This window comes from Amia ocellicauda, chromosome 11 (assembly GCF_036373705.1).
Source record: "Amia ocellicauda isolate fAmiCal2 chromosome 11, fAmiCal2.hap1, whole genome shotgun sequence".
In the NCBI taxonomy this organism is placed as follows: Eukaryota; Metazoa; Chordata; class Actinopteri; order Amiiformes; family Amiidae; genus Amia; species Amia ocellicauda.
Genome location: NC_089860.1, coordinates 24339416 through 24362959, shown reverse-complemented (window position 1 = coordinate 24362959; position 23544 = coordinate 24339416). Strand labels below are relative to the sequence as shown.

Below are 23544 nucleotides of genomic sequence, written 5' to 3'. Positions count from 1 at the left end.
TTCCCAATCCCACATAGTGCCGGAATGACTTGGTTTTCCGTTTTGCAAAGCATGTTCAGAAACTGCTACTGTTTTTAACAAGGAATTACTCAAAGCTGCAGGGGTCTGGCTATAAGTCTCCAGAGATAAAAAAAACAAAAAAAACAGCAAATGTTTAAAGGACACAGGATATGGCATGCTTCTATTACTACAGTTTGTGAGTATTTCAAACAGATTATTGTACCTGAAACAATTCCTGATTTAGTGGTGTGTGTGTTAAACTGGGATCCTCAAACAAACAGACTGATGGGGCTTTGAATAAACCACTGGCAGCACCATGAAACCGTTCTAATTGTCAGAGCCATTCTTTTGTACTGGCTTGCAACCAAGTGCGGTGTGGTAGAGTTACGGCTCTGGCACTGGTCTTACCCATATGGAGGTTTACTTGTAGTTCACTATGATATGATTGAAGAGCGAAGTGAAACCGTGATAAACCCTGGAGGTATATTGTAAACTACCATACAAACCACGGAGAAACATGGCAAAGCAAAGTTACCGCGTGCTGCTTGCGTGGCTGTTGGGGACAGGCGTAATTACGCCGTGTCACGTCGCTCATGAATGCAATCCTTCTCTGGACACGGGGCAGTGTACAGAGCCCATACATGTCCAGATTTACAGTGGGAAACTTTCTTGAAGGCCTCTCGATCCACAGTTCTTAGAAGTGAAGTGAAATTTAATTTAAAACATTGGGACATGGTGAAGATTACTTTCTTCACTCTGTTGTGGGCCTCACCCCTGCATTGCCTTGGCAAAGCAAATATTCTGCTGAATATTATTTATGTCATTGATTTTTATTTTTATTTTTACTGTCAGCATCATGCGTTAAATGAAATAAATATGAAAAGAAACCAGGGGATTGAGGCATACAGTACTCCATTTACTCATGAAGTCAGTGGCTTTTATTTCCAAATGTAGGTCAGAGGGATTCATAAATGTGTTGAAAAGTGGCAATTGTGAATGGCAGTGTACTGGATATGGAGTTTATACCAAAGTGATTAAGTGGCTCCTTCACTAAATCCTGTTACAATCGGTCAGCCTGGCTTGGGGATCATTTAAACATTTATTTTCCATTCATGTTCCAGCCAGAAATCAATTTATATTTTTTCCAAGTTTCAGAGTTTTTCTAGACCATAATCCTGTGTGACTCTGGGCCTGCAGCGTTTATGCTAACTTGTCAGGATTCAACTCTATAGGTGTGCAGTTGCAAAAACTTAACCCTGTTAATCTAGTAGAATCTGCTTTTTTTGTGCTTTGTTGGACACTCTTCAAAGCGTGGATATACATAAATTATTCTGCACTGACATTGTGGCTGCAGGTTAATTAGCAAGCTTGATTTGTTAAAAGGTCACCAGTTTAAGTGCAGCGATGGGGATATTGTTTTTCATTTGGATAGCAAGTCTGCAAAACTCCAAATTTAATTTGCATAGCATAGCGTATTTTCTGAATGTACTTTTAAACGATCTTATCCAATTCTGTACTGGGAAATGCCATCAGTTAACATTTGTCTACTCTTAAAATGTCACAAGCCTTGAAATGAAATGACATGACATTAGATTTGAATTACCTTTCAGCATGCTTAAAACAGCTTAATTGCAATAATCCGTTACAGTACTCCACTATATTTTCTTAAACATCCAAATCTTGCGTTAATACAGGTGAAACTATTAATTATGCATAAATAATATTTTATATGAATCTTTGCAGCGTGATGCAATGAGCTGAATTTGTCTGGCCTGTTAGGGAGTTTGTGTGGTTATCTGTGTATGTTTATCCTGTGGTTCTCTGAAAGTGTTAGGTATGTGTGGTAGGACTGTGTTCGTGGGCCAGTATCTGTGTACGTGTGTGATGGTGATAGTGTGTGATGGTGCGTGTCTGTGTAAATGCGCCCTCCTCCTGGTGTGTGCGTATGCATGTGTGTGTTTGTGTGTGTGTGTGCATGCTAGTGTCAGGGGGCTCCAGCAGTCTCCCAGACAGGTGTGTGTGAGTGCTGAGGGTGTCCCAGCGCAGGCAGCTGTCTCTACTGGGCCCCAGGAAAAGGTGTATCCCTCTCCTGCCCCAACTGATGTTCAGATGAACTGGAGCTAGGCCAGACAGGCAGCATTAATGGCTGTTAATGGAGTGAGCGACACAAGTAACTAAAAAAGTGGAACTTGTGTGCATTAAAACCCACATCAGATGAATGTGAAATTGACAGAAACCTCCCACCTTGCTTGCTTGCTTTCTTTTCAATTACTGCATAGATCTATTTAAGCGCAGCCACATTTGCAGCTCGCATTGTGCCCTTTATTGGTTTAAGAACTTGGGCTTCCTGTACCAGACTGCTTTCCTGCTGCAATGCCTAGTTCCTCTGTCTGAAATGAAATGCCTGCAGCAGTCTTACTGGAGCACAGATGTCTTTTCTGGGAGGCGGTGATGTATAGCGATGGACTAGCCCACTGAAAGAGAATGTTCCTATCGTCTGTCTTTTATTACAGCCGGCGTTTCAGGTGGAAGGTTTTTACATAATGGCAGCCAGATGTTACCAAACAAATATTTCCCTTTTCTCAGTTAGCAGTCAAGATAGCATTTGAAAACTGTTGACCGAAATCTTTTCTTTCTGTTGGTTCCTTTTCTTTCATTTTGATACAGTGACTGATTATTTTACTCTGGCTTTCTCAAAACTGATCTTGCTCTTCTGCAGTGGAATGCACCCAAGAGCCCTCAATGTGTCTCTTAACACAACCTCTTTGGAATCGCTTGGGACTGAACATATCAATGAAACCTGCACGGTTTTCTCTGTGGTTTGCTGTTTATGCTTGTTGGGTTTCTAGTGATGCCAGTAATGGTCTAGTAATGGTCAGTGCAATCAGTTGAGAAGACTATAATTGGAAAATCTCTGGTCAGACAACTTTGGATTTCCCTGGGTAAGGGCATCTGCTAAGAAATTAATAATAATAATAATAATAATAATAATAATAATAATAAAGGGTAATTCTGGGCCTTGAGGACTGAAGGGTTTTCAAGAGTTTTTTGTTAAATTTTTCACCAAATCATCTCTTAATTTCCACCTTTGTTCCCCTGTCCTTGTGTGACAAGGAAGTTGTAGTGGGTTGGCCTTGCTTCTGTCAAGTCCCTTCTGTAATCTTCTCTGCATATATGTCATGTTGCTCCAACCTTGACACAAGTACAATTGGTCACTGTAGACGCTGGGCACGATTAAGGAAGCTGTACAACACACCATGTGTGTTGAGGTCACAGAGTGAGCAATGATAGAGGCTTGCTTTATTTATTTATTGTATGTTTTATGGCATTAGTCTTTCTCTTCCATAAATGTATTTCTCTTTGTTGCATTCTCCATTCATGGTGTTTGACGATAAAGCTCTCTGTATTCAAATGGACCATCTCAGATGCACTGCTGACAAACGAGAGACCCACCTTGCTCCATCCTGATTTACAGCAGCAGATGGCTGAAGTGAAATGTATTATCATTTTGTAGATGGCTCTGCCCATTTAACAGCTCGCAGCACATACACATATTTTGGTCAGGATGCGGGGCTACTCAGTTCGGGATTAAATCAAAACATCACCCCATTCCTCCAATCGCTTTGCTCAGATGCAACATTTGTTTGCCAGATGTCAGTTCCTTGTAGTGGAATCCTGCCACCAAGTACAGTAATGGGATTGTAATTTTGCGATTGGCAAATGTCTAAGTTTACATATAATGCAAGACTTGCTTACAGCCAGTGCTGACAAGTGGCCAATCTAATAATTCAAGTATTACTTTTTCTTAATTGGCTGAGTCTCCTGCACTTCGGGAGCTGTGGGGGTGACATACAGGGTGATGTTTAGTCTATCTGCTAACTGTTAAAAGTGCAGTGGACTCTGACCGTGTTATCCAGGCATAAGGGCATGTCACCGTCACAGAAGTGTGCAAAGCTGCACTGTGCCTCAGTAGGTGAGGCCAGATGGTGTGCATCTTAGTCTGTCCTGTGGGACCCAGTTTCAAAAAATCTTGGCTGCGTATTACCCTTTTCTCTTGGGCAAATCTGCAGACAGCAGACTCTAACCTCACTGTGAATAGACAAGCAGTGTTGAGCAGAGGTGGGGGGGCTTTGGAATGAGGAAGTCGAAGATTAGTCTGCAGGAGTGAACGTCTTTACACACTGCTCTCTGCTGTGTGGCCTTCTCTGGTGTTAGAAGCAAGAAATAATGAGAGAGGGGAAAGGAAACGCAGGCTTTTTTTTTATCAAACACAAGTAACTGCTAACTTTTGTGATTAATTAAAGAGGTAAAAAACCAGCAGCGATGTAATATGGCTTCTGCTAGGCGCTTCTTCAGTCTCCCTTGTATGTACGCACTTCCCTTGATGTTCTGCTTGCACAAAAGAAATATCAAAAGTATTTTTTTTTGTATTCTTTCCTTAAATAAAAAATGATTAAGTTGTGTTTTGCAGAAGACTTTATTCTTAATCCTCAGCTTTGATGCACACAAAAAAACAAGAAAATAAAGTTTATTTCATTTTGACATCCTGTTCATTCATATTATTATTATTATTTTTTTTTTTTTTTCTTGGCAGACACGCTTATCCAGGGCGACTTACAACATAAGTGCAATATTAAATATTAATCACAGCTCTGCATTTTCTCCCTTTTTTCCCCCATGTCATTCAACCCCTCCATCCCCACATCCCCTCCTTCAACCTTCTCCACACTGATACCCTACCCCCAACATCTCTCTTTCCAGTTGCTTTGGGTCGCAATCAGCCCCTGAAGAAGGAGAAACCCAAGTGGAAGAGTGATTATCCGATGACCGACGGTCAGCTGCGCAGCAAACGGGATGAGTTCTGGGACACGGCGCCCGCCTTCGAGGGCAGGAAGGAGATCTGGGATGCCCTTAAGGCGGCCACCCATGCATTCGAGAGCAACGACCACGAACTGGCGCAGGCTATCATCGATGGCGCGAGTATAACGCTGCCACACGGTAGGTCAGGCCATCGCTTTCAGTCCTTCTTTCTGTCTTTCTCTCCCTCTCTCTCTCTCCCCCTCCCTCTCTGTGTGTTGTAGGTGTTCGCTGGCCGGTTGCAAGGAGAGCGCTGTGTGGCTGGGGTTGCCAGGGCTGCGAGGCTGTGTCTGTGCCATCGGGAGTATCCCGCACACAGCTTCTCCTGCCTGTTTCTCAGGCAGGCTTATAAATGCTGCAGGCTGGGGAGTGAATAAGTAATCAAATAAGAAGATTCTCCAGTTTTTTTGCTTAAGGTTCGCTGTTGAAATTCAGGCCTCTGGGCCAAGGAGTAATAATATTTAAAACAAAACAAAAAATACAGCGTTGTGCTGTGTGGTGATGAATCTCCAGCAGGGCAGGGAGGATCCGGACACCAGCCATAATGGGATGAAGGGGAGAGGGAGGGAGGGAGGAAGAGAGGGATGTGTTGGGCTGTGTGTTGGGCACGGTGGCCTGTGACAGTGCTAATTTAAAAGTACCTCTGAATTTAAGGAAGGAGCTCTGTCGGTGTCGGTTTTTGCACCGACGCTGGGTCGAGGTGCACCATGATGAGTTTCCCAGTCAGTAGAATAACTTGTCTGTCTTCCAACCCCACCTTCATCACACCCACACAAACAAAACCCTCGCTTCCCCAGAACCCCCCGAGAGCAGATTCTAAACACATGCTGAATGGGCCACATAGGCTTGTGTCTTGTTCTTTCACTGGGCACAGTCCAAGCTGCTCTTTCAACACTCCCCAAGGCCATCCTCCTGTTTTAATTATTTTTTTATCATTCTTTCCCCCTCGCGAGGAAGGGAATCCCCATGATAGGAGACCGCAGTTGCGATTTGCTGCTGATAATTGCGTAACCAGTGGCGCGTTGGGGGGGCCCACCGGTTGACACAGCTGTGCAGATATCGTACGCACAGAGGCGGGTGCTTGAGTTCCTTATACAGCTGTGTGTGCCTATATATCTGTCCTCAGGATGTGCGGAGGTGTGCCCGCGTTTAGCTGCTGCTTGAAGGTTTTAATTTTAATACCACCTCCAACTACCTGCACGTAACCTGGCATACTCTTGCTCAGGGAGGCTTTGAAGGCCATTTAGAATTCAGAATGTGGAAGCATCTCGGAGTGCTGGACCCTTCTAAAGCTTCGGAGTGCCTGCCTGAGCTGTGGACTTTTCATCCCCGCACCTGCTTCCTTGTTTACCTGTTTTTTTTATTGGTAGTAGTAGCTATATATGTGTGTATACAGTTACTGTAAGTTCAATAATTGATAATTGATTACTTAATCGCATGCTGTTTTGTGGGATTCATTCTTCTTACAGCTTAACCATGAGCTTAGACCAGGAGTTTTCTGGGGGGAGGGTTTTGTTAGTTTTGTTGTTTTTTGCTCCTAGAACCCAGAGAACATTCGTGCTGGTCAGCGCGGGCCAAAAACACATCCCGTCTGCCTCGTTAAATGTACAGCCCTTCTAGAACCGCTTCCAAACCGCCCTTGTTGTGTCTTATGTAATTTATAACATCTCAGTTTCTCGGTGTCCATCACCAGAGACACACTGTAAAGTGTCCTAAAGACGTTAAGCAAGAGTCGCAGATTAGAGCCGAGCTGAGCTGGTCCACACGATCAGAGGCCTACTGTCAAATTGTACCCTTAAAATAAAAGTACTCAGAGACATTTTATTTTCTATATAAGATGCTTGACTAACCGATTTAACGTTGCAGTTGGTGGTCGTACAGTTTCAGTGTAGTCGTGTTTAGGATCGGGACAGGGGTCGCAGGGGTCTCTTCAGTGCCGAGCTCAAATGCAACATCACTCTGAGCAAAGCCCTCGTCCCATCTCGACGAAGTAATAAACATTTCTCCGATTCGGCAAGAGCCGGTGGCTGTTATCTCTCTGGAAGGCAGGTCGGTCCCCAGCAGAGTGTTAGAGAATCCTTCTTAAGATGTTTGGGTCGAGTTCACATTTTGAACAGAGAATCCAAATGAGGAGTTGGATTCATATGCTGTCGATGTTGTCAACTGTAATTGCCTTCTCCATGAGGAGAGCGTCTGTCAGGCCCGTGTTTGTCAAACTCCTTCTCTTTAAATACCGACGAGGAGAGAGAAAACTGTACATAATAAGGCACTGTAACTACAACCGTGCGCCTGTGAAAGAAGTGAGCAGCACAGCAAGAGCTTAAAATAGACATGTGAAAAGCTTTCCTCAGGCAGCCTATGGGATCAATAAAAAAAGCAACAACAGCTACTTAAAGGGTGAGGTATCTTCTGTGTTCAACACCGTGATAAGTGCAGCTAGAATAAACCTAGGCAATGCAGTATATCCAAGAGGAAAAATTACCTTTATTTTGAAGTAAATATTTTAAGGCACTTGTTATTTTTATCAGTACTCCATGCCCCCCCATCCTCTTGCTGTGGTTTCTAGCAGCTGAGACCCAACAGTCTAGGTTCGTGGTGCATCCTTCCCCAGACTCCTGCCTTCAAAGCATCCTCACTCTCCTGTGTTGTTCCACCCACACCAAAATTGTGACACACTGCAAAAGTGAACTATTACCTGAAGTTGCGACACACATGTACACACACGCGCACACACACACACACACACACACACACACACATACAATGACGATCACGAGCATGAAATCCACCTTGTTAAAATTACATAACAAGCAACTGGAGCCATCTATCATGAAATGGCAGTACGGCACACAGGTGGGTTGAGCCCTGACACTTGCAGGGGACTGTATGCAGGCTGATGTCTGGATGGTGCATAATGTATAAAGGCCGTATCGTCTGGCACTCATCAGCTTCCGCGCAAACGCCACAGCACTGGCAAGCTGAGAAGGAGGTGGCAAGAGGGAGGCAGGTTTTTGCAACATGGACGAGAAAAACGGCAGTTTATATTCTTTTCTTTTATAGGTTTTCAATTTTATCCCTTTCCATATGCAAGCACAGCCTATGTTTTGCTCGTGCGTTTTGCTATGAGGAGAGAGAGAGGGAAAAAAATGCTACTACTGATATTTTTAATATTACAGGAGCAGTTATAGTATTGTGTTAAAAGCGCTGGAATGTACCTATACAACAAAAGGAGCAACAGAGCAGAGCACCTTAGTGCAACCCCCCCAAAACCAGTGGATTAAAGTCCTATTTATTTGGAATGAGTAGCAGTGCACCTCACAAGTGCGGAGAGTTTGATCCACAAACTGCATCAGACATTTTGTAATAGAAAAGGATAAAGAACATAAGAAAGTTTACAAACTAGAGGAGGCCATTTTTAAATGTTCCCAAATTTTCAGCTTCAACCACATCGCTGGGGAGTTTGTTCAGATTGTGACGACTCTCTGTGTGAAGAAGTGTCTCCTTTCCATCTTGAATGCCTTGAAGCCCAATTTCCATTTGTGTCCCCGGGTCCGTGTGTCCCTGCTGATCTGGAAAAGCTCCTCTGGTTTGATGTGGTCCATGCCTTTTGATTTTGAAGACTTGAATCAAGTCCCTACGTAGTCTCCTCTGTTCCAGGGTGAAAAGGTTCAGTTCCTCAGTCTCTCCGTAGGACTTTCCCTTCAGACCTGGAATAAGTCTGGTTGCTCTCCTCTGAACTGCCTCTAGAGCAGCGATATCTTTCTTGAAGTGTGGAGCCCAGAACTGTCCACAGTATCCAGATGAGCTCTAACTAGTGCATTGTACAGTCTGAACATGACTGCCCTTGTTCTCAATTCTACACTTGACAATATACCCTAACACTCTGTTTGCCTTTTTTATTGCTTCCCCACATTGTTTGGATGGAGAAAGTGAGGAGTCCACATAGACTCCTAGGTCTTTCTCATGCGATACTTCATCTAGTTCTATTCCTCCCATAGTGTTATTATAGTGGACATTTTTGTTACCTGCATGTAATACCTTGCACTTGTCCACATTGAATTTCATCTGCCTGGTGTCGGCCCACAACTGAATATTATCTAAGTCCCTTTGAATAGACTGTGCTGCTGAGCCACCTATTTTAGTATCATCTGTAAATTTGACAAGTTGCTAACTATCCCAGAGTCCAGATCATTAATATAGATTAGAAAAAGCAAAGGCCCTAGTACTGATCCCTGTGGAACTCCACTAACAACCTCACTCCAGTTAGAAGCGACTCCTCTATTCGACACCCTCTGTTTCCTATACATCAACCAGTTCATAATCCATCTACTTACATTACCCTGAATGCCTACAGCTTCCAATTTGAGGATCAGTCTTTGGTGTGGAACCTTGTCAAAAGCTTTTTGAAAATCTAAGTATATCATATATGCTTTCACATGATCTACAGCTGCAGTTGCATGTTAAAAAGACATGATCTGCCTTTTCTAAACCCATGTTGACTATCTCCAAGAATATGGTTTTCATTAAGATGCTCCTCGATTTTCTGTCTAATAATAATAATCTAATCATTTTTTCCAACATTTTACAGGTGATGCAGGTGAGACTGATTGGTCTGTAATTTCCTGGCTCAGTTTTGTCCTCTTTCTTGTGGATTGGATGACATTTGCCATCTTCCAGTCAGTTGGCGCATCCCCTGTTCTAAGTGTCATTTGGAATATTTTAGTAAGCGGCCTATAAATAATTTCCCTAATTTCTTTAAGTATTGTTAGAAATATACCATCTGGCCCAGGTGATTTGTTTGATTTTAATTCTGCTAGTCCCTGTAGTACCTCCTACTCATTTATCCTGATCTCTCTTAGGGTTTGACTGGACTGATTGTCAACCTGTGGCATGTTATCTGTGTTTTCTATTGTAAAAACCTCTGTGAAATACTCATTTAGAATATTTGCCACATCTTGTTTGTTTTCCAAGATACTTCAATTTTTGCCCTTTATCTGTTTCACTTCCTCCTTTATTGACCTCTTGCTGTTGTAATATTGAAAAAAGCTCTTTGAATTAGTTTTAGCTCCAAGAGCTATGTTTCTTTCTATTTCCCTCTTTGCTTTCTTGATCTCTTTTTAAGATCTCTTTGCAGTTCAACATATACCTTGTATTATGTTTCGTCTCTATCCCTTTTGTATGCACTATAAAACATTTTCTTTCTCTTTATATTTTTTTGCATACCTCTATTAAACCATTTTGGCCAATGTTTTTTGGTCCTCAATTTGTTAAGTTTTGGAACAAATTCCTCCTGAGCCTAGTAGTATATTCTTAAAATATAATCATCCATTTTCAACTGAATCTCTATCCAGTGTGCTCCAGTTTAACTCTTCTAAGTGCCGCCTCATCCCTTCAAGGTTTGTTTTTCTAAAATTGTAGATCATTGTTCTAGACTTGGTCCTTGTTTTTTGAAAGAATGCCTCAAAGCTAACCATATCATGATCACAGTTTGCCATTGGTTCTCTAACTAGTGTCCCTCTATCTTGGTCATTTGAAAAGATCAAGTCAATGCATGCGCTCTCCCTGGTTGGTTCCCTGACAAATTGAGTTATAAAGCAGTCATTTACCATCTCAGCCATTTCTGTTTCTGCTTCTGTAGTCCCAACTGGGCTTTCCCAGTCTATGTTTGGGAAATTGAAATCCCCCATTATAACACCCACATCCTTGCTACATGCAGTCCTGATTACACTGTACAGTGCAGCATCTTTCTGAATATCTGAGTTGGGTGGTCTGTAACACACTCCTGCCACTAATCCTGCAGATATTTTATTCAAAAGTTGAACCCACAAAGATTCTGTTTCGTTACTGGGATCTAATTTGAGTTCTTCTGCCTCAATGTCATTCCTGACATATAATGCTACCTCACCACCTCTTTGATTTTGCCTGTCTCTCCTAAACTGTGTGTATCCTTTCAACTTGTATTCATCCCCATCATTTTCTGTAAGCCATGTTTCTGTCACTCCTACAACATCATATGCACACGCCAGCACTGTGGCTTCTAGGTCTAACATCTTGTTCCTTATACTCCTGGCATTGAGGTACAAACATTGCATGACTTTCCTAGTAGCAGTTTCTGTTGTTTTTCTATCCTTAGTGGAACATCTCCCATTGTCAGAGCTCCCTGCCCCCCTGGTCCCTAGTTTAAAAGATTCTCAATTACTCTGCATAAGAAGTGTACATGTGGCCGTAACAAACCCTGCATGACTTGAAATTCCCTGCTTTTATTTATTTTAATTTGGAGAGATTTATGAATACAGATCAGAGCAGGTTACATACTGACGGGGAAATCCTTGACTGGCCATCTAAAGATATACAAAGCCAGAGGTTTCGTTTTAAAAATGCATTACGCTCATGGTATTTTCCCATTTACTTAAACCTGAAACCTCACCCCAATATCACAGTCCCTCCAATATATTTAATATTACACTGCTGTGCTTGTCAGCGGTGCTGTGCTGTGCAGGTGCCAGTCTTTCAAAACTGTCCTTTCTGATTCATGAGGACTGTGGGAGTGTAAGGCATTTCAGGGGCAGGCAGGCAGTCGAAGCCGTAAGCTGCTCTGACAGGCTTTGATAAATCGGCATCGCAGAGAGGCCAGGTGAGAGTGTCTACCTGTCAGAGCCGGGCACCACAGGTTATCGGCACACTTGATCAATAGAAGCCAGTGTCTCCCAGGCCTCCTGGATTTCTCAAAGTGAGGCCACGTGTTGCTGCATCCTCCCAGGCAGTGTATTGATCGACTAGGTATTTACCAGCAGCAGAGAGCCATTAAATGCAGCTCTTTCCAGTCTGCCTCCTGTCTGATGGAAGAGCCATGAATGATAAAAGGCCGCAATCCTCCTGGGGGTGGGGGAGAGGCGTAATACAACCCCGGGATTCAGGAACAAAAAATAAAGTCAGTAAATAAATAACTAAAAGATTATGGTGCTGAAGACGTGCAGACGAGATCAGCGGCTGCTCTCCCCTGCAGGGGCTGTTCTCGGGCATGTTGAAGCCAGTTCCCCTTGGGGCTTTTTCTCCCCTTGGGGCTTTTTACCGAAGGACAGAGCAAATCTCCCTCTTGCTGTGTCAGTTTATCTTTTTTTATTTGCCAGCTCCCCTTCCAATTTTTCATAACAGGGACAGATACGGGTTGGCATCCAGTGCTGATTTCCCGGTAGGGGTGGCAGCGAGGGGTGGAGGGGACCTGCCGAACAATGACCCCAGGCAAATTCATTTGATCTGTTTGTTTGTTGTTAAGGAGGGGTTACGGTTATCCAAACCTGTCTTGATTTTTAAAAAAAAACAAATAAAAAAGAAAGCGAAAGGAAAAGCTGAAACCGAAAAGCCAGAGAGAACCCAGTGCGCAGCACCAGGAGCCCAGCCTTGAGGGACCAATGCAGTCAGGTCTGAGTGGCGGGCAGCAGGATACCGCAGCCGCCTCTCTCACTGACAGGCTGCCTGGGCTCTCGCTGACCCTGCCTCCACCTGCCTGCCACCCTGACAGACTCCTCATCAGTCTGACAGACAGGGCCATAACACCAGCCACAGCTCACCTGTCGCCGTGCGTCTCGGCTGCAAGACGGGGGGGCAGATTTGGGGTGGGGGCGAAGCGTGTGCTTGTACAGGTTGCATGCAGACGGATGCGTGGCTAAAATAAGCTATAGAATGGAAATATAATTTTTACTCCACCTTTGATTTTTACTATAGAGTTTTTGAAGGCTTTATTTTTCTTTACTGTAGGGATAAAAGCATACCGTTTCTAAAAACAATGCAGTACATCACACTACACAGTATTTCAGCAGCTTGCGCGTTCTGATACTGCCAGGCTGAGTGACAGAACTGGGTCACTATCACACCCCCTCAAATCTGGTTAAACATTTCATGGAGTGGCTCTTTGATATTTTGGTGTGCCTGTAAGCGTGAACTGTTCCAGCTGCACGCTCTGCTGTACAGACCTAAACCAAAAACAAGCAAAGGATAAATCTAGATACTCATCCCAGCCATGGTGATCCACAGCTTGTTTCACTGAACCCCAAAATCTGATGCGCCCGTGATACAACCTGTTATCTTGCCTTCATCTCTTCCTCTTTGAAACAAAGCACTGATTTCCGGTTACCTGAGATATCCAATAGAAAACCTGTGTTCTTGTTTCGGTCTGCCTTTGTTCTTTCTCTGAGAGAGCTGTAAAATAAACATGGCAACAAGAGCTACTCCATTTTGCCTTGCCTAACTGATTAATACAAAATGAAGCAAAAAACAAGAATTCTAAAAAATGTAAAGTAAAAATATAGCAATTACTATAGTCACTGACCGAGTTCGCAGCCCCTGGACTGGTTTTGTGATTTGTGAATTGCAGTGTTAGTCGGGTATAATTAGTGTGTGCTTGGTACATGTTTTGGACTCCTATATTTGTCAATGGTCTTTGCTTTACTGTAGAGTACTCTTGTCATAGAGCTGCATCTGCAGTATTGCCTGCCTTCATACCTTTCCACCAAGCACACCCCTTTCCTCTACTCTTCGAAAGCAAGCTGGGAACACAATGCTGCACAGTGACTTGAATACTTTAACTGCACCGTGGCTGCTGTGGCTGTTGTTTTAAATATTTGATAATATCAAGATAAGATTGGATTATCTCTGTTGTATTTTATGAACGTTTGTAAATGGATTTAAATCTGTAACACTTTCTCTAGCTCTCTCTCTTACTCTCTCCTCTCTCAAGCAATCGCCCCAGATACCACAATTTAAGCTCTGCAGCTGGCATATGATCAAAGCAGTCCTTATTCCTTAATTGGCGTACAAGCATTTATTTGGCACTGGTTAATAATGACAGATCTGCATCAGGATAATTACAGCTTGCTGAATGTCTCGGGGCGTTAAATAAAGAGCAACCTGTCAGTGCTGTCGTAGTGTGCTGTCTTTCTTCGTGGGTCTGTACAAATGACCTCCACTGGTCCAGCCTGCTTGCGTCTTTTGGACCGCAGCGCACATCTGCAAAGGCGTAGCTTACTTGGGTCGTGCCTGTGATTCATAGATTGATCTGTGTGTTAATGCATATACAGATAATTTCAAGCGGTTATAAATGTGAGTGTGTGTTTCATGACCTATAAGTTTGTTTTATTTAAAGACCAGATTTATTTGATTAAAACAAACATGTAGGTCATTAAACTCACACACACACGCACACACACACACCATGCCTGTGTCTGCGTCTGCAAAGAGATGCGAATCCCCCCCCCTCCCTCCTCTAGATCAGGTTTCAGCCCTTCACTCTCAATTAACTGCATTAATTATGTGTGCCAATGCAGCCGGGGCCTGCTGGAAGGAGAGGGCTACTTAACTCTGAGCTGCAGTTGCTGGCCAGATTTGTTCCTCCTTCTCTTTTCTTCTCACCCCCTGAACCTTGGACTCACCATACAGCCACGCACGCCTCCCTTTACTGCAGTATTTTTCCAACTCTTTTTGCTGGTGGCTGGTGTGCTGTCGTTGTTGATATTGTTGTTGTTTTCCACCCTATCTCATTAAATATGGACCCTCTTGTTTAAAACTGCATCATGGGAATATGCAACGATGATGATAATTCACTTTTGGGATGCTACATATTAATAATAAGAGAGGACTAACTTTAAAATATAGATATATTGCAGACCAGAATAGAAAGTGGCATGGGGAGGCAGGTTTGTATAGAATCCCTCCATCATATTGAGCATAGAACTGCTCAAAAGGCTTCTATTTGGTTTGTATTTGGTTTGTGTTTCCCCTCATGGTCCTGTTTTTGAACCGAGTGTGTCTCTGACAGAGTGTATGAGGTTGTAATGCCCCCCTGACTCTGACCCTGAACTACCGGGTTTTCAAACCAGGCCTGCAGTACCCCCTGCCCTGCTGGTTTTTGTTCTGACCTAGGTCTTAATTACTTAATTGAATGGTATATTGCTTTGTTAGGTCAATTAAGGATTCAATTAAGCAATTAAGTCCTCAGTTGGAGCAAAAACCAGCAGGGCAGGGGGTACTCCAGGACCGGATTGAAAACCACTGCTCCATGTCTTTGTTGGAGCATTTAAAATGGTTCCTTCTCATTATTAATATTATTTGACCAGTCTCCCTAACTCATGAGGGGTGCACTGCCCTGGTGACGAAACTGAAATTCAGCCAGGTGGCGATGATGACACTAAGTAACGAACAATCCCGGTTTGTAGTACGTTATTTAAAGTAATTTATCGTGACTGAGTGAAGTGCTGCTCGGTAGATGTGCCGGTCACGTCTCCCTGCTTGATTTCCCTCTATTTTTAGCTCCCTAGGAGACCCTTGTCTCTTCTTTTCTTAATCTCCTTCTCATTTTGAAAAAGCGCCCTCCTCCTACACCACTAACTTCGCTTCGTTCCGTTTCACGAGCTGTGGCATGAAAGCAAATCACCTGTGGGCTTGTGTTTTTGTTTTCGGTTTGTGGTCATATTTATGTATGTCGTTTTGTATTCATATATGGACTTTTGAAGCTTCAGGCATTTTCTTTGACAGTTCTAACAGTTGGAAGAGCAATTAAGTGCGTCTCTTCATACACCCTGATATTCAGTCAGCACTGCTTTTCCCCAGATTGCGGTTTCTTTGTTTAGTTTTCTTGCAAATTGTAAACCCAATTACAGAGTTGCAGACTCAGGCAGATTTAACTTCTGTGACTTTAGACTCACTCAGTTTCTTTCTCGCGTACAGATCTTGATCACCAGCTCGAATAATGCATTCATTTATATATTAAATCATCTACTGTATCTGTTTGATACAGACCTGATCTGAATTTGCGGTTTGACTACTGTGCATTTGCATCTTGCCTCCTCTCAGGTTGGTTCTTCCCTTTGTGACCCCCAGCTCATTCCACAAGCCTGCAACATATTACAGCCAAATATGTCAATAAATGGAAGGAGCACCGCATGTTGCTGACGCCATTAAAATGTCCTTGTGGAAATTGCTTATGTCAGTTGCCCATGATGTTTGACCGTGAGATGATGCATAATATCACTGATGTGCGGTGTGCGTGTTTCTATGTGTCTGTGTGTAAGTGTCCCTGTGTGCGTGCGTGTGTTTTCTTGTTGTTTCAGTAGAGGAGGGAGGAATTGACCTACACACCTTCTTTTCATCCAAAATCTACAGCCGAATTCAGGATGATTAAAGCAACGCACGTGTGAATGTAGACGCTACTAATGAGTTCTGATGAAGCTTTCTGCAAATTTTCTGCGTGCGTGTTTTTCTCCCTGCTTTTATTTCTTCCATTGCCACTGGTGAAAACATTAATTAGACAGTGTAAATGGTGAACTCCTGTTTAGTGCTGATACACTACATTGACTTGTACAGTATCTCAGCGTTTTAAACCCCCGGGTGCTGGAGATTAATTTATCAACAGCCTCTCTCTCTTCCCCTCCTTAAACACGGGAAGGATTCCATCTAGTGGAGAGATTCTTGGTTGGTTACCAAAAAATAAATACATCTGGACAAGGGAGGGCATAGATTTTTGTATTTATTTTTTTAAATGTAGTGTTTCACAGTTTAGATATTCACTAAAAGTCCTAACCCTGTGCCAACATCTTAGATAAACCCCCTTCCACGTAAAAACGATCTAGGTGTTTACACGCATATATCTTGAGAACCTGGATCAGCCTCTGCATGATACACAGAGCTGAGCTGGACTGGATACAGTTGTGTGAGTGTGTGCGCTTGTTGCCTGGCGTTTGTCACAATCGCGTTATGTTTCTATCGAAGCATGATAGGACTGCGCTGAGATCAGGCTGCTGATGGGAAATGAGGCCATTTAGTTTGCTGGCACGTGTTGACATGTCTCTGCCTGTGTTTCCTCTTCTTGCCAATGGGTGAGGACATCAAGGACAGTACATCCCAAAATCACCTTTTTAACATTTTGCCAAGCAGGTATTTTCCTAGGTATCTACCTAGTTGTACCCTGCCACTAAAGCTGTGCCTCTACAGTGAGTTTCAGATCATGAAATTGAGGACTTGTGACATAATGTGAAATCACGTGGACATGTTCCCTAACTTGCACAAGATGTATTGTGATCTTGACACATTACTGGAAGTGTATAAATCAGGAAAAATAAGGAAATACAGAAAACTAAGGCCAGTGCCTCAGAGAAGGACCTTGTGGAAAGCACCGTCTGAGTGGCCACATCATGCTGTGCTGCTCTGGCACCCGTCACAGGGTTGGGCTCAGCGGGGTACGGTTTGGTTTTGGTTTCTGGATTGCTGAGCGGAGCTGATAAAGGGGAGCCGGAGTCTGAAATCAAAATGGATGATCTTTTTTTTTTTCTTTGGTTGTTTTTTTTTTTTTTTTGGTAGTTTCATTTTTTTGTGTGTCTTCGGTGCCTTTTCACTGCTCTTGACTTTTCACCACTTTTGGAGATGTGTATCGCTCCGTGGCCTGTTTTTCCAAAGAGTGCTTGAATGCTCTGCACATAGCTCTCAAGTTTTAAAAACATCAATGCGTGAGATTTTTTACATTCAAAAAATGAGGTGACAGAAACCGCTCCCGCTGGCAAAACCAGAAGCCTGAGGGGGGGTGCGCATAGAATATTTTTGGGGAAATGCATGAGATTTTTTCAACAAGGCATGAGAAGGTGGAGCCTCAATGCGTGAGTTTTGAGAGATATGCCTGCACTGTTTTCTTGGATGGTTCTTAATTCCACAAACATCGGGCAAAAAACCCCAAAAACTATTACTCTCGTGTAAACACTGTATTCCAAATGAATGAGAGATGTGTAATCTGAGGGGTTACTGCAGAGGAAGAATAGTCTCTTATTATTTTCTGTAATCTTCTATTTCCTCCTCATCTTTTTTCCTAGTTTTTCCTCTTCATTTTCTTATTTTTTTTCCTCCTTCATCATCACTACTACTATCACTTCTGTTAACTCTTCCACCCTTGCCCCCTCCCCACAGGTGCCCTGACCGAGTGTTACGATGAGTTGGGCAACAGGTACCAGCTGCCAGTCTACTGCTTGGCGCCGCCAATCAATATGATCGAGGAGAAGAGCGACCTGGAGATCCTGGACGTGCCCGACCCACCGCCCAACTCTGGGCACGAGTGCCTGCTCCGGCTGCGCCTGTCCACGGGGAAGGACCTGCGGCTGGCGGTGCGAAGCACGGACTCAGTGCACCACATGAAGCGGCGGCTGCACACGGAGGAGAGCGTGGCCCCGGCCAGTCAGCGCTGGTTCTTCTCGGGCCGGCCGCTCACGGATAAAATGAAACTTGAAGAACTTAAGATCCCCAAGGACTACGTGGTGCAGGTGATCGTCAGCCAGCCTTTGCAAAACCCCACACCTGTGGAAAACTAAAACCTGCAACACAAATCAATACGTGCGTAAATAATAATAAAAATTTGAAAATAAAAAAGACTCAGCAAAACAAAACAAAAACAACTTGTAATAAGTATTAGAGCCTTCCCCACCCACGGTTTTTGTTTTGTTTTTGAGTCTTTTCCTTTTCTTCCTTTTTCTTCCTCTTTTTCGTCTCTTTTTCTTTCTTATCTTTCTTTTCTTTCTTCTTCAACTACCACTACTTCTACTTTACTTCTACTTCTCCCGCTGTACTTTACTGTGCTGTATTCCTGCACAAGAGCTCACAGTCTTGGCTTCATCCCGTCTGCAGTCGAGGCAGGTGGCGGTGCCCCAGTGAAGGACTCTGAGCCAAGAGAAATCTGACAATTAAACTTTTGTTTCTGCTTTGAAAGGCAAAGAAACACTGTTGTCAATATAGGCTTTTTTGTTTGTTTGTTTGTTTGTTTTTTTGGGGGGGGGGTAATTACATTTCAGATTTACTGTTTTTTTTTTTTTTTTTTTTTTTTTTTTTAAATGATCAACCAAAAAGATTTAAAAAGAGGAATGGACCAGTTCATACTGGGAGGAGGGAGGGGTAGGGGGTGGGGGAACAGGGAAAGAGGGGGTTCACTGCTTTCTTTCTTTGTGTTTTTTCCCCCCACAGCTCTTTGGCTGATAATTGAATTTACTGTCAATTTTTTTTCATTTGTTTGCTGTTGTAAGGAAAAGAAAAGGGTAGTAATCACTCTACACCCGCGGTTTCTATCTGCTAGTGATCAAACCAGGCTTCACTGCCATTCCGTGACCAGGACAATGTTTATAGCGCACAATAACGTTACAATCATAAAACCACACTTTGCATCAAGTCTTACATGCTATACAACAGCGTTTTGTATTTATGCCAAAAAAACAATGGCTTGTGGAATTTAAGAAAAACTAGGGTCATGAAACTATCTTAAAGAAAGATATTTGACAAGTGCTGTCTGTAATGACTTGTAAACACTCTGACACTTAAAGAGAATGAAACTTTTTATCAGTAATTCATTTGTCTGCAGATGGGGGTGCAGATTCTGTATAAAGGCACAGAGGTTAGAGGGACATTTATAGAGTTTCAACAAGCCTTTTTATTCTAAAGGGATATAAAACTGTTCATTCTTCTTCTTCTTCTTCTTCTTCTACTTACTATTATCATGATTTTTCCTCATGGTGGAGACCAAGTTTTCAAGTTGACACAACTTGAAACTTATCTTACTGGTAATTTAATTCAAGTGCTATTAGATATTTCTAATCTTTCTAGTTTTATTGAAATAAAACCTTCTTAATAACATTTTCTTGCGACTTGTCCCTTGTGGTATTCTATGCATGTTCTCAGTGATCTCTAAATCGTTGCAGTGTCACGTCACGATCCCATTGCAGTCAGCAAGGGGCACCAGCTTCACAATGCAGAACCGGAATTCGTTTGCAGTTCTGTCCAAGCATAATCACACAAGTCAACACGTCAGCGTCAAAACCATTTATGCCTATTTGCATCTTCTGACTGGCAGTCCAGTGTTAGATTGTTTTGCCAAAGGAAGAATTTAAATAATAAAAATGTAAAAATTAAACCAATGTCAGCTACTCATAGATGCAAGCATTATTTGTATGTGTATCATGAATATATACTCTTTATTATTATTTGTATAATTTGTCCCCACTATTAACAAAGTGATTTGAGTCTGACAGCTTGTTGATCTCTCCGAGGCAGCTCTCTGGTTGCCTGTGAGGAGAGAGATGCGGGACGCTCAGAGAACGTTCCTGACTGGCTGAAACACGGTTTCTACAATGTGCAGGTCACATGTTGCCAGACTGTGGATTATAGGCCACTGATTCCTGCAGAAAACCTGTCCCAATCAGGTGTGTGCAGCAGGTGAGGGTCTCAGAGTTCCCTCGGTCACACAGCTAGGCCGACTGAGACATGGGCTGCAGTCCTGATGTTGAGGGGGAACTTGCTGTGCCGTAATCGTAGTGCTGCTGGGCCCCAGTCCACGGCTGTGCACATTACAATATATATACCACTCTTTTACTTCTTTCCTCCTCTCTGCCTTTCTTTTTCTTTCCCAGTCCACTGTTAATGAAGTTTCTGGTAGGTGTCAAGCCAGACCTTGCAAAGGCAAAAAGCAGGACAGTGAATTTGAACATGGCCAGAGATCCAACAACACTAGCAGCTACTTATCACAAAGCAGTGAACTGCAGTGGGGATTTTACAGCCTGTTTTAATAGAGGAATTACTTATATTAATATTTTATTTTGTGTGTGTGTGTTTCTCCAGTAACTAAGAACACACACATACACGCGATTTACACAACCGGAGTCGGGCGGGCATGCATTCTTAAAGGGAAAAAACACATGTTCTTGGGTTCTGGAAGATGAACACCCGTGATGTGCACAACACTGTGTCTTAAGAAGACCACAGGGAAGTGCAGGTCTCCTCTGCTGTGAAGGTACCTTGGTTTTGAAATAATGCTTTGCTTTGTTTTGTTCTGTTCTGTTTCATTTCTGTTTTTGTTGCGTGTGCTTGTTTTTCTGTTTTCATATTTTTTGAAGTGTTATTGATGCAAAATATCTGTTTGCAGTATAAAAAAAAGAAACCATTCTATTTTGTTTTCTATTTTGTACCCAAGCATTTCCATGGGTTAGACATGGGCAATGTATTTTGCTGTTTTGTTAGGATTTTATAATTTAATGACCATAATAATCATAAGAATTATAAATCACTTGCATGTGCCTTGGAAACAGATGCATAATTGCAGAATAAACGCTATAGACAGTTATTGGGTTACTGCAGCCTGGGATGTCTGTGTGCTTTGTATGATTCATGGATTATATATCTATATCAGCTGTGTGTTTATTCAGTTCAAGTTTCCTTGTAAAAGAAAATAGTTCATTATATATATATACTCCTGACTGTCTCAGTATGATCTGACTCTTGAAGGGTGAAACTCATCTAAGATGAAAAGCATGCTGGACACATGTACATGTTTAATATGGGTAGACATGCGTGATCCCAATATTTTTCATATCATCCACTTTTTTGGTGGATATTAATAGATTTTAAATATATTTTAGTCTGTAATTCATGTTTTTATTTCATGGGTTGCAAATATATGGTGAGGTTCATTCCTACATTTTCAACACTAAAATATATTTAAAATACACCCCACAGGCTTATTTCCAGTTGTGTCCTATAAGGATCCCACATTGCTACCGCACATTAAAAATAGGTGTTGGGTCGGTTCTGTAATGTACCGTGAGATCTCTGTTGCACTGTTGAGAGACGCGCTTTGGCTCCATTTCTTCTGTGAAGAGAGCCGGGATGGAAAACTGCACGGTTCTAGAACATTGAAATTCTTCACCATTTCATCCTCCTCCTTTCTTGACCAAGCCATCCATTTGTTTGTTGGTTTTTCTTCATTATTGTTAACATGCCTCGAATTGCTGAACCCATAATGCAGTTTTCTCTAGTTTTCATGCAGTTAACACACAAAGTATGTTAGGGACAGTTGGTGTGTATATTGAAAGTTCAATTAGATGAGCCCTGTTTGGTATTACATGCTTAGTACAGAGCACTCAAAATTTTGAATTGTACAGAAGGTTTTTTGTCATTTTGTCCCATAACTCCCCCAAGATCAAAGACATTCCCCTGCTTCAAAGAACATTTTATCAAAGTTCTTGGTTTTGTGGCAAAAAAGAAAATCTCATTTGAGTTTTAGTTCCTTTTTTTGCCATACCCTCTTGATCTCATTCCCTTGTATCGAGTGGTGGAATCTGGTGTGGGTACTGTGACTGATCTTGGTCAGATCGTGTTAAAGGCCTTTTTTCTGGGATCCACAGCCTGTCCTGCCAGAATGTATGAAGATATTTTGGACAACCACGTACTCCCAGTACCAACATAAGCTCTGCATTACAGTGCTACATGTTCCTGCAGAGGTCCGTCTCATAGAAACCGACAGGCGAGCCTCTGTGAAGCTGTGAGACAGGAGGGATGGCCCAGTGTCTGTCTGCAGCAGCCACAAGGGGTTAAAAATAATTCCCTGTAAATTACTTTTACATTCCTTAGCTCTGAATTCAAGGCATAACTTACTGATGAAGTCCCTGCGATGCTCCCCCAGGAGGAAGGAACAAGAGAAAGGAAGAACCTGTTGAAAGTTTGGTTTGACCTCCACTTCTGTCCTTTGTCTGACAATGTAAATTAGGCTGTATATTTCCACAGCTTGGTGTCTTGTTTTTGTTTGCTTTTTTCTGTTCATTTTGGGCTAATGCTTGAGTCGAAAACGTTGATTGACTGCATCACTCTACATCTGTGTATGTGGGGGAGGTGATTGTAGAGTAGTGATACATAGGAAAACTGTTCATTTCGCTGTACACACAAGTAAATGTTTATAGCCTCAAATTCTCCACAGCAACTCTGTAGCAGAAAACTGAGAATAATATTAGGCTACTTTTAAGATGGAAAGTGTTGGGAGACAATTTTTCAGGGGCTTCAATAGTTAGGGTTCATCATTTTTTACAGGCCAGAGCAGTAGGGACAGTGGGATTACACTGCACAGTCAGTGGACTAAAGGTTATGGAAACCAAGTTCAAATCCAGTTGGAAGGAACCTTAGTATTAATAACTTCTGCTTTTCCGTCCCCTTTCTTTCAAAGCCCCCTGAATGAATCGTGAATACATTTCCTTGGACTTTCCTAGAAGACTAAGAAACGACTCTGCACGATGAGGAACTGGAAGTCAGAAGTTTAAACTTTAAAGGTCAAGACATTTCTAATTGACACTGTTGTTATTCGAGAGAGCCTTACATGGGGTTTTTATTCTGTCAGGCTCCTGAGCGGGGATTTCTAGAGTAAAGGACCTTGCTAGACCGTACTAGTTCCTGAGCGTTGGCAAGGTGTGCACATCTGCAGTAAGGATCAGAGCCACAGGTGTGCAGCTGAATCATTTCCTATAGGGACAAGAAGTCCACAATGAAGTGAAGGGTCCCCTGTTCTGTGTGGACACATGCTGGCCCTGATGAGACCATGTGACATGTCGGCACATGATCCTGAGCAATGTAATATTCCACAGTGGAATTCCTGATTTAAACAGACCGAATTTCTATATTCTATGAATATACAGTTAGGTCCATAAATATTTGGACAATGACACAATTGTCATCATTTCGGCTCTGTACGTCACCACAATGGATTGGAAAGGAAACAATCAAGATGTGCTTTAAGTGTAGACTTTCATCTTTAATTTGAGGGTAGATACATCCAAATTGGTTGAATGGTGCAGGAATTATACACATTTATATATTTGGTCCCCCCAATTTTAGGGACTCAAAAGT

General features: G+C 42.6%; 1 protein-coding gene across 1 annotated transcript in view; it reads left to right on the top strand.

Moving 5' to 3' along the window:
* ubtd2 (ubiquitin domain containing 2) overlaps window positions 1-21008 on the top strand; it is a 30916-nt gene extending 9908 nt beyond the window's left edge. Inside the window, exons 2-3 of the mRNA XM_066717069.1 lie at window positions 4762-4998; window positions 17806-21008. Of these exons, the coding sequence (XP_066573166.1) occupies window positions 4762-4998; window positions 17806-18203 (635 nt within the window). The 3' untranslated portion in view covers window positions 18204-21008. The remainder of the gene's footprint in view (window positions 1-4761; window positions 4999-17805) is intronic.
* Window positions 21009-23544: the final 2536 nt, after the last annotated feature.